The 12,445-nt window shown below is 38.7% G+C and overlaps 1 protein-coding gene across 1 annotated transcript in view; it reads left to right on the top strand.

The window, feature by feature from the left end:
• The first annotated feature begins 134 nt into the window (after positions 1–134).
• Positions 135–12,445, top strand: part of c14h5orf15 (chromosome 14 C5orf15 homolog) — a 23,271-nt gene continuing 10,960 nt past the window's right edge. Inside the window, exon 1 of the mRNA XM_043703427.1 lies at positions 135–294. Within this exon, the coding sequence (XP_043559362.1) occupies positions 186–294 (109 nt within the window). The 5' untranslated portion in view covers positions 135–185. The remainder of the gene's footprint in view (positions 295–12,445) is intronic.

Raw genomic sequence — 12,445 nt, 5'->3', positions numbered from 1 at the left:
AGGTGTGGGGAAATGGGTGGGGGGATGTGGTTGGGGGAGGTGTGGGGAAAATGGGCGGGGCGACATGGGTGAGGTTTGGGGGAAATGGGCGGGGCGATGTGTGTGCGTGTGGGATGGGAAATGGGTGGGGCCGAGATCGTGCGGCGATGCTGATGTCACTGGTCAAGTTGAAGGCATTGTAGAAGATGGAGGCGCGCGTTGTTTCCGAGATCTGGGCGAAGGCGCGCGCTTTCACATTGGTCTTGATCGTTGTTAGTGCTGGTGTGGTCGTCGCGGATGGTCAGGAAGGCAACGGTTAGTGGGGGTGGGGCGCTCTCATTATAAATCTGGTAGTATCGGTACTTACATAGTGGGGGCCTGGGAGAGTCGGGTCGAATCGATTTCACTCTATAGAGTGATTCTCTGGGTAGATGTGGAATATTATGTTTGTAGTCTGAAATTCCTGATTTAATAAGAGTAAAAAAAAATCCTGTTCACATTCTCCAAACCGATTACTATTGGTAGGGGTTGTGTAAGCATTAAGTTAGTTGCTACTGAACGTATGTATTAACTCGATATGGTGTTTCAGACAAGTTCTTTTTTAGTAGTATCTGAGGTGAAAGCAAAAAGTAAAATACGGTAGTACAGATGCTTTGAATCTAAAATAAAAAAAAGTGCTTGAAATATTCAACAGTCAGGCAATACTAATGGCGTGAAAAAGAGTCAACATTTTATCTGGATGGTCTGATAAAGGATCATCAATGTGGAATCTTAACTGACCTGCTGAGCATTTCTGGCTTTTTTTGTCTTCATTCCAAAATGAAAGTTTGCTTTGTAAATTGTTGACTGCACCTTATTGTTTTTTTTGTTTATGCACACACTGATTGTGACACTATCGAGTAAACCTTATCAGAGGGATTATGCACCAACTGTTGTGATAGAAATAAGACTCATGCCAACAAAATGAATAAACCCTGCAAACTCTACAATATTGCAAAAACAATTTTTGTTATATCAATTTAAGACCATTTTGTAAACTTGTGCTACAGGAAACTTGCTAAATGTATCTGCTGAAATGCAAGCAAGCTTAGAAATGAAATTGTTTGTTTTAAAATGTTCTAAGCTACAATGTTGGCCCTTCATTAAGCTTGCATTATTGTTTCCAGTAGTTTGATTTATGCCTGTACATAAACAAAAGTGGGTTTATCTTTTATTTGTAATGCTCTTAGTCAGAATTGGCATACTAATTTCAGAAGCTATCTTGTTTTCAGAAGAACTGAGCTGAAAGATCCATTAATACAGAAGCAAAATACTGCATATTCTAGCAATCTGAAATAAAAACAAAACATACTGAAACATTAGCTCATGTTTGAGGTCAAGCAAATGTTATCAGATCAAGTCTGATGTAAAGTAAACATTTGGCATTTAATTAAAGATTTATAATAATTTTCTCAAATTGACTTGTTGTGAAACTTGGAAGGGTTCAGAAAAGATTTACAAGGATGTTGCCAGGATTGGAGGATTTGAGCTATAGGGAGAGGCTGAATAGGCTGGGGCTGTTTTCCCTAGACCGTTGGAGGCTGAGGGGTGACCTTATAGAGGTTTATAAAATCATGAGGGGCATAGATAGGATAAATAGACAAAGTCTCTTGCCTGATGTGGGGGAGTCCAGAACTAGAGGGCATAGGTTTAGGATGAGAGGAGAAAAATATTAAAGAGACCTACGGAGCAGCTTTTTCACAGAGTGGTGCATGTATGGAATGAGTTGCTAGAGGAAGTGGTGGAGAATGGTACAATTGCAGCATTTAAAAGGCATCCGGATGGGTATATGAATAGGAAGGGTTTGGAGGGATATGGGCTAGGTGCTAGAAATGGGTCTAAATTAGTTTAGGTTAGGATAACTGGTCAGCATGGATGAGTTTCTGTGCTATATGTCTCTGACTGACTGTTGTATTTTATTTGATTGGTACCTATTAAGTTCCCAAATTGAGTTTGGCTGTTAACAGTTTGGCTTTTTTAGTATGACTTAAACCAATGAATTTCTTATCCTAATTTGTTTTTCTGAAATCAGCTAACTGAGTAGGATAAATTGAAAAGTCAAGATTGTTTTCCAACCGTTGGTTAGTATGAATCACTGCAAGCCTTGTGTTGGTTTCTCAAAAAAGGTGTTGATTTTTGGTGTTTTGACCCAAGAATAATGAAGGAAGGTGATGTCATAGAGTCATACAGCAAGGAAACAGAACCTTTAGTCCAAATTGTCTGCCCCGACCATGCAACCCAATTTGACCTAGTCCCATTTGTGACAGCATTTGGCCCCTATCCCTCTAACCCTTCCTGTTTCAGATGCTTTTAAATATTGTACTTGACACAAATTCAAAAGAGGAAATATTAGGATGGGATATAATCATTTGAAACATAGTTGCCTGTATCTAAATTGCATTAAGTCCTGTCCATCCTTTGGCCATGCATTGGCCATGATGATTGACCAAAATAAAACTAAGAACTGCAGAAGCTGGAGATTTGGAAGTGAAACAGAAATTCCTGGAGAAACTCAGCAGGTCTGGCATTTTCTATGGGATGAAAGCAGAGTTAATGTTTGAGAGTTGTGCAATTCTGATTAATCTTTCCCCTTGCTAAGTTTCTCCAGCAGTTTCTGTTTTTGTTTTGGCTGACCAATGTTTTCTGCAAAGCCTCAATTTAAAATTCCCATAATTGTTTTGAAATCATTTTATAAACATTCCTGATATTCTTAAACACCTGCAGCCCAATATATCTCTAAGATCTCTTTGCTTATCCAATAATAGTCCCCAGTGCTTCCTCAGTTTCATCATTGGCAACTGTGCCTTTAGCAGTGCAGGCCCCAAGTTCCGTAAATCCAGATGCAAACTTTTCTGTTCTCTTTTGCTCCACAAAACCTATTTGTTTGATCAGGTGTGGTTGCTCGGGTTTGTATCTTACATGGCTTTGTCACATTTTGTTTGATAATGTTTCAGTGAACACTCTTTGATGTTTACTTCGTTAAATATGCTGTGAAAAAAGGGGGTGCTGGCTATGGAAGGGCAATTCGAGAGGTTGGCTAAAAGCTTGCCTGCATACCACCAGTGGTGGCTTGAAGGGGTGCGAAATGGATTAGAGTTGATGTGCGGCTTCTGCAAGGTTGCAGACTTAACAGACGTTACAGTGATAGGTAATGGATAAGCTGAGGGTGAACCTTAACGTGCAATGTTATGGCTAAGTCTGAAGGGTGATAAAATTCTGTCTTCACTCCTGAGGTTGGTATGACAGAGTTAGAATTAAAAAGATTTTCGTTGTTGATTAATGTATGTGTAAAGCTATGAAGAAACAAGCCAGCTAGATATTGAGTTAATTAGAAGTAAGGTGCTAATTTTATTGTAAACTCACTCAGTTAAAAATAAAGACTGTATTAAAGTATTGAATCTTGTGAGACAAATGTTACTATTAGGTGAAACATTACCAGCTGGGTGGTGGTTGGGTGGGTGGGGTAAGAAATGGGATTTTGAAAAACGTTCCATAATAGAAAATGTTGATCTTAATGTTATCCACTATTGCTGTGGCCAGTGTAGGTTGGTTGTTCTCCAGGAAATAGTCTGTTTTAAACTGCATCTCAGCCTGGGTGCTTTTGCATTTGAAATTCCTTTTTATATTTGAATTCTGTATCTCTGTGACATATTCCAACTTGTAACAGCAATCGGGTCCGAGCTTGATAAAACTCTTCAGGGAAAGATGTTGTTACTTGGAGACCAGCTTGATGTTCTTTACAAAAAAGAGTATAATGTTAGTTCTTTGTCAAATTTCAATCATGTGACAGCTGGCTATTGGTGCACTATTTAGAAAGGGGTTTTGATCTCTCATGTCATGGGCATCAGGGTGCCACTGAATCAGAAAACAGGTCTCCAGCACCTTTTTGGTAAAATGGTTTCTCTTTGTCTCCAACAGTTTCTGCAGTCAAGATGGCATCTGATTATTTTCTTAGGCTTTTCCCAGATAGTTCAATCGATGGCAAGTGTGAAATTCTGCAGGAGAACTTCCCAGACATGCTAATCCATGTTTGAGGTTTTCTGAAACTTTACTGTTCTTCTGGATCAGATGACTTCTGCAGCCTTTGTTTCAAACAGTGAAGGGCTGATTTAAAGATGTTTAATTTCATACAAAAATCTGAGGTAATAAATATATTGATAGGGTTCTAAGTCCATATTTTGCAATTTCATGACAGTTTAAGAATTCTAAAACCAAGACTTTGGACCAAGAGCCAGTGTAGGAAAGCAAGTATGGGAGATAGGTACACTGAACACTGAGAATTTGGAAAAATGCAGAATTTTGGATGAACTTAAGCTAATGGAGAATGCAAGATGATAGGTCAGTCAGAAGAACATTAAAATATTTGAGATTGGAGGTCACAAAAGTCTGGTTGGAAGTTTCAGCAAATTTTTTTATTTCAAAAATATACTTTATTCATAAAATTATTTAGATATCTATGTAATTGGTGAGGCCATACATATGTATAGTTCCATTTCTTTACATACAGAGATTGGAATTAATCATTCGTATGTACAAGTCTGTACATTGACCATCCAGGTATTTTGCAGCAGATATGCTCAGGAAGTGGAGATGGGAAATTATGCGGACAGGAAAGTGAATGGTCTTGGTGCTGGAAGGGATATGCGTTAGGAATCATCTCTAAGTCAGATAGGACTCTGTATGGTTTCACCTGAGGCAGATACGAGGGACAGAGTTATTGTGCAGGCTGAAACCAGCAGCCACATTCATCCTATTGTACAGTTGGTAGAAATTTTATTTCATTCAAGACTGAATGTCAAGTGAACAGTCCAAGAATACAGGCAGTGGCGGAGGTCAAATAATGGTGTGAAGTAGATTAAGGGGCTGTCTGTGTACCTGTGGAACCTGAATGACATTTTTTAAAATCAGTCTTTCAGTTGGCCGAAGTAAACATTTGCAACTTGTACTAGGTATATGTTTGCATGTTTCTAAGATCGACAATGTGATGTGCACCATGAAGATGGCATTTAACTGTTAAATATGAGTATGTACAATATTGGCATAAGACTGAAATATTAATACTTTGAATATCTGTTTCATAGAACCCCTGGAATGTATTTTGACTTCTGTTGATTGTTGACGCAACTGCTTTTGTCTCAACTACTTGATGTACTTGTTTAGGTCCAGAATTTGCTAGGAAAACGGTATTTAATGGCTGTTTTGTTCTTGAAGTGTAAATTGTGTGTCAATTTGGGATGAATAAAAAAAATAGATTTTCATTTGTGTTGCACGCTTCATGCCCCTGGGACATCCCAAATTTACTTACAATCAGTGAAGTGTAATTTTAAATGTGTGTTAGTCAATCTGTGCATAAGATTCCATAGCAGCAATGTGAAGACAATCATATAAGTTATTTTTATGATGTATGTTGAAGAATGAATTAGGGAATGGAGGAGAATTCTCCAGTTTTTTAAAAACTGCCACAATCTTTTACTGGCGTGAAAGATCAAGTAGAAACTTGAATTTTGTATTTAATTTCATCTAACTTCACTCTTTTGACTTCTGTCATTCTTTATTTTTCCTTTCAATCCTTAAATCTCCTTCTATATGGCTAACCCATAGGTCCCATGTTTCACCATGGTTCCAGCTTTCTTGTTCTCAGCTCTGATTTCCAGTAATTTACAGCATTTGAGCTGAACAGCAAGGGAACTGTTCATGTGGCGCAGTGCAAGATACTAACTTCAGCAAAATCTGGGCCATCATGTGCAATACAGAAATACCAAATGACAGAATATGTATATGCTGGGGATGAAGTTTATAAGGGTTCTCACCTTTTTGAAAATATACCACTTTTCAATCTTTTGACCTTTTGAATTTTAAGGGAATTGATGATGTGCTGTTGGGGTTGATTATGCTGAATTGCATTGGTTAATTTGTATGTCTGGCTTTAGATTTAAAACAGGGTTGCCTTCCAAAATGCTTGCAGGAAAATTAAATTGGTTGCAAAAATCATTGTGGATTTAACAGGTTGAGAAAAGAGACCGCAATGTAACAGAAGCAAATACAACAACTGCTTTGTTCTCTTAGTTCCAGCATTCTGATATTTAATATTTAGAATTTGCAAATATGTTACTTCCAGCAGCTAAATATCTCAGCAATATCCATCTGAAATATGCCACTAACTGTGTTCAAAGCTTCTGACGAAATGGTTGATTTCGCTGGTTAGAGTCATAGAGATGCACAGCATGGAAACAGACCCTTTGGTCCAACCTGTCCACACCAGATATCCCAACCCAATCTAGTCTCACCCCTGCCAGCACCCGGCCCATATCCCTCCAAACCCTTCCTATTCATATGCACATCCAAATGCCTCTTAAATGTTGCAATTGTACCAGCCTCCACTACTTCCTCTGGCAGCTCATTCCACACACGCACCACCCTCTGCATGAAAAAGTTGCCCCTTAGGTCTCTTTTATATCTTTGCAGGTCAGGCAGCATCCAGGGAACAGGAGAATCGACGTTTCGGGCATAAGCCCTTCTTCAGGAAGTTCCAGCAACACATTTTCAGCTCTCATCTCCAGCATCTGCAGACCTCACTTTCTCCTCTTTTATATCTTTCCCCTCTCACCCTAAACCTATGCCCTCTAGTTCTGGACTCCCAGGGAAAATACTTTGTCTATTTATCCTATCCATGCCCCTCATAATTTTGTAAACCTCTATAACGTCACCCCTCAGACTCCGCAGCAGGGAAAACAGCCCCAGCCTGTTCAGCCTCTCCCTATAGCTCAAATCCTCCAACCCTGGCAACATCCTTGTAAATCTTTCCTGAACCCTTTCAAGTTTCACAACATCTTTCCGTTAGGAAGGAGACCAGAATTGCACACAATATTCCAACAGTGGCCTAACCAATGTCCTGTACAGCTGCAACATGACCTCCCAACTCCTGTACTCAATACCCTGACCAATAAAGGAAAGCATACCAAATGCCGCCTTCACTATCCTATCTACCTGCGACTCCACTTTCAAGGAGCTATGAACCTGCAACCTCCAATTTTGGTGTCATCTGCAAACTTACTAACTGTATCTCTATGCTCGCATCCAAGTCATTTATGTAAATGACAAAAGGTAGAGGTCCCAGCACCTATCCTTGTGGCACTCCACTGGTCACAGGCCTCCAGTCTGAAAAATAACCCTCCACCACCACCCTCTGTCTTCTATCTTTGAGCCAGTTCTGTATCCAAATGGCTAGTTCTCCCTTTATTCCATGAGATCTAACCTTGCTAACCAGTGTCCCATGGGGAACCTTGTCGAACGCCTTACTGAAGTCCATATAGATCACATCTACTGCTTTGCTCCCATCAATCTTCTTTGTGACTTCTTCAAAAAACTCAATCAAGTTTGTGAGACATGATTTCCCACACATGTTGACTATCCCTAATCAGTCCTTGCCTTTCCAAATACATGTACATCCTGTCCCTCAGGATTCCCTCCAACAACTTGCCCACCACCGAGGTCAGGCTCACCGGTCTATAGTTCCCTGGCTTGTCTTTACTGCCCTTCTTAAACAGTAGCACCACGTTTGCCAACCTCCAGTCTTCTGGTACCTCACCTGTGACTATCGATGATACAAATATCTCAGTAAGAGGCCCAGCAATCACTTCTCTTGCTTCCCACAGAGTTCTTGGGTACACCTGATCGGGTCCTGGGGATTTATCCACCTTTACAGACTCTTTGAATGATCGTTTGGGCTGTCTTTTGAGACTTCCTTCTAATAATTCATGGGAACACCTTTCTTTAACTGCAATAAAGATCTCCGATGTGTTCAACCTTTTATATCCTTTTGCATGGAATAAAATTGAGTTATTATTTTGACAGTCCATCCTATCCAATGAAATGACTTCTTAAAAAATGCCATGCCTGAATATGCTCTCCAAATGTTGAGTGATCTATAGTTTGAATCTGAAAGTTCATCTTTTTTACATTTGTGAGTAATGTTCCATTACATGAACTCCTTTATAATCAGTTTTCCAGGAAAAACTATTGTATTTGCTGGAACGCCGTGCTTCAGCGTATCTTGATTCCAGACTATTTTCCTTTATAAACTAAGCATTAGTATCTCTGGCTGGGTTGTAATATGTCTGATATTTCCCTTAATAGACTCAAAACAAATATGATCAACTTAATTAGAGCAACAAATTTAATTTTGAAAGGCTGATTTTAAAAAACAACTTCAGTCCAGCACATTTCTTGATTCACAATTGTGCTAGTTGAATATCAATTTGAAATCTGTTAAAAGGTTTTTATTGTTCTACTGGTTCATAGCCAAGCTCTTTGATGTTTGTTATTGGTTTGCTAAAAAATAAAATGTGCAGCTACTGAATTGTTAAACTGAGGTAATTGTTGGAGTTAATGTTATTTCTACACTTTTAAATGTATTCATGCGACAAGACTTTTATGTACTGTTATGGTTAGAGAAAAAAAGTGCAATTACATAGCACTTTCATGGCCTTAACATCTCAGAGCACCTCAGTCCTTTGAAGTGCAGTCATTTTTGTAATTTAAAAAACATTAATAAAAACGTAAATTGATATTGTACACTTTGCCTTGAGTTGAAGAAACATTTGGTCATTAACAACCCAAAGAAGAGAAGATTTAATAATGGTGCTCAAAATTGAGGTTTTGAGGAGGGTAAATAAGAATTTCTTGACATTATTCACAGGCATCGATTCCCTGTGCCAGCATTGTGCTCTGATAAAGGGATTTACCTTTGGCCGAATTCCATTTTGCAATCACGTGCTGCCCTTCGTGATATGAGGACTGTCAACCCAATGTCATCATCACCTTTGATTCTTCCACTATCTTTGAATTAATGTATTGTTTGTCTAACTTCCAGCATTGCATGCTCAAAATTTCATCCTTTTCAATATAAGGAAGACTGAAGCAGTGTCTTCACTCTCCTTTACCTGGCAACATGCTAAGGCTGAGTTATATTTGACCCTGAGATGAGTTTCCAACCACTTAAGCTATTATGAAAACCATTTCTACGTCTATCCTCTTGTGAACCTGTGACTGCCTCAGCTTTTCTGTTGAAACCTCCTCTATGCCTTTATTAGATTGGACTAGGTAAGAACATTCCTGACCAGTCTCCTATGATTTACTCTGTAAACTTCAGATTATTTGAAACACTGCTGCCTGTATCCTTAATTGTACTAAATCCTGTTCACTGCTACCCTTATGCTTGCTGACTCAGGTTGACTCTCAGTCAAGATCTGTCTCAATTTTAAAATGCTAATCTCAGGGACACCTATGCTGCTCTTATTCTGGTATCAGGAGCACCCTCAATTTTAGTTGCTTCACTAATGGCAGCTGTGCCTCCAGTTGATAAAGACCTATGCCCTCAAATTCCCTCACTGCCTTTCTACATTTTTCTCCTCTGAATCATTCTTAAAATCTAGCTCTTTAACTAAGCTTTTGGTCACCTTTTGTGACGCTGTAAAATTTTGCTTTATAATACAATTGTTAATTTGTAACATCTTTATCTTGCTAAGAACTGCCATAAATGCGTAAATTGTTATTGTTTCCTTTTTCAGCCAGCCTCACCCCAACATTTTTCATTTTTGTGTCTTTATTCAGTTGCTGATTCACCTGCCAGTATTTCTGGTAGTTTGTGTTTCAAACTGTAAAAGGTCATGAGATTATTGTGCGGTGTTGTTCGGAGCTCATTCCTACTTTAGTAGCTGACCAACATTCACTGCTGTAATAAAATATACCTATGAACCTCCTGACCAGCATACACAGAAGGAGGGACTGAGTATTTAATTAACCTGTCAGTCAGCTGTACAGTGTCCATTAAAGGCCACAAGGTCAGTTTTGCAACATTTGATACTGCTATCTTTTGTACATTAACCACTTTGTTTTAAATCAGTTGGGCTGCTAAATACACTTCTTTGTATATGTAATTCTGTCAAGTAAGCTGAATTGTTCTTTTTAAGCTTGTTTGTACTTTGCGCATTTATTTGAATGTAGTACAGATTTTTAAAAACAATTCCTTTAAATCAGTTCTCAAAGATTTTTCTATTTTTGTAAATGTATTTAATGTGACTGTGACCCAGTGTGTGCTCCTGTAATACAAGGATAATGTTGTGAAAGCTAGAAACCTGATGTTAAACTAACACAAACAGCAGATGACATTGAAAATATAGGGTTGCATATTTGCCATCTATTTTAATAGTTTATAATAAAAGGATATAATAGAGTTATGTGATTGGTAATTTTATAGCCACTACAGTAAAACAATGTGCAAATCTTTACTAATTTTGTTTGGGAAGAGATTCAGAAATTTGCAGTCTACTTTTCTATATTGAAAGGTTGAGCTGACATTGGATATGTTCAACTAATAGTGCTATTGAAATAGACTTGAATATTATGTAGTCTCAAGCCACTAGTTACATAAATACAGACATTTTCGTAAAAGACATGAAGTAAATAGTTGTGGTCTGTAATGAGGTCTAAAACCTTTTGGCAATGCATGAATGAGTTTATTCAGCTCCAGCAGTAATATACTGTGCTGTGTGTGAATAGCTGTGTAATTCCATTTTTCTGTGCCACGAGGGAATAAGCCTGTATTGCACTAAAAGGCGCCAGAAGCCTGCCTTGTCAGTGTCTGAACATTTAGTGTATTGTAAGTGCTGAGGTAATGCAAGGCAAAACATTGACCCTTATGCACACAGTTCTCAGTGGAGCATTGTGGAAATTTGATGACTCAAGTACTGTATCTTTACTTAAATCAAGCTCCTCACTAAAAGATTTTCTATGAAAATTGAGGACACTGATCGCACAATAGACTAGATGTGTTTCATTGCAAGTCTGTCCTTTTTGCAAAAGGCCATTCAACTTCTCTTTTTGTACGCTGAATGAGATCATTGAATTAGAAATGTTCCAGGTATTAATTTTTTGATCTGCTTTTGTAACCTGTAAGTTACTTAAGCAGGCATTGATCAAAGACTTGATTAATCCTTTTAGTCATCTGCCCTAACATATGACATACTTACAAATTAGGAGTAGAATTATTTGTCCTCTTTAGCATAGCCCTGCCCTATTCAATAAGACTATGGATCATCTGTTAATGTTTTGAATTCCGTATTCTCATCTACCCTTGTAAACCTTAGATTCTTTTTGGGCAACAGAATATTTTACCTACACTCCAAAAATAGTCAGCAAATCCACCTCTACCACCTTCTAAGACAGAGTTCTAAAATCATACAATCCTCTGAGAGAAAAATAATATTGTTATCTCAGTCGTGACAATGTTATCCTTTCATGTTAAAACGACAGCTTCTAGTCCTGGGCCTGTTCAAAAGAGGATCTTGTCAAACCAATTTAGGATCTTGTACACTACAGTAACACTTCCAAGCCTCATTCTTCTCACGTCCAGTTAAAACAAACCCAACCTTACCTCATGGACTCACTCCAAATATCAATCTAATAAACCTCTTATTGATCACTTCCAAAACAGTTATGTCATTCTTTTAGTGAGGAGGCCACATCTGTACACAATATTTACATGGTCTCTCAAATGCCTGGATAACTGAAGCAGAACATCATTAATTTTCAATTCCTCTAGTAATAAAGGATCATGTTTAATTAGCCTTAATTGCTTGCTGCACCTGCATTTTATCCTTTTGTGATTGTGCAGTAGAATATCTAGATTCTTCTGCATCTCTTTTATTTCTCGTCTATATAAATAATTTGGATTAGAATATAGGAAGCAGGGTTAGCACATTTGCAGATAACACCAAAATTGGGGTGCAGTGGGACAGTGAAGAAAGTTATCTAAGATTACAGAGAAATTATGATCAGTTGGTTCGAGGAATGGCAGATGGGAGTTAATTTGGATAATTGTATGGTATTGCATTTTTGGTAATACAAACAAGGACTGGACTGATACAACTAATGGTTGGGCCCTAGGTAGTGTTGTAGAGCAGAGAAGGGTTCAGGTACATAATTCTTTGAAATTTGTGCAACAGGTAGACAGGGTGGTTAAGACTGTGTTTAGCTTGCTTTCATTGCTCAGACTTTTGGGTATAGGATTTGGGGTGAAAATGTGTTGCTGGAAAAGCGCAGCAGGCCAGGCAGCATCCAGGGAACAGGAGAATCGACGTTTCGGGCATAAGCCCTTCTTCAGGAATGAGGAATGTTTGTCCAGCAGGCTAAGATAAAAGGTAGGGAGGAGGGACTTGGGGGAGGGGTGTCGGAAATGTGATAGGTGGAAAGAGGTCAAGGTGAGGGTGATAGGTCAGACTGGGGTGGGGGCGGAGAGGTCGGGAAGAAGATTGCAGGTTAGGAAGGCGGTGCTGAATTTGATGGATTTGACTGAGACAGGCTGGGGGGAGGGGAAATGAGGAAACTGGTGAAATCCGAGTTCATCCCTTGCGGTTGGAGGGTTCCT

The sequence above is a fragment of the Chiloscyllium plagiosum genome, chromosome 14 (genome assembly GCF_004010195.1).
Source record: "Chiloscyllium plagiosum isolate BGI_BamShark_2017 chromosome 14, ASM401019v2, whole genome shotgun sequence".
Lineage (NCBI taxonomy): Eukaryota > Metazoa > Chordata > Chondrichthyes > Orectolobiformes > Hemiscylliidae > Chiloscyllium > Chiloscyllium plagiosum.
Note: the sequence above shows the minus strand (reverse complement) of the source record. Positions and strands in the feature narration are given on the sequence as shown.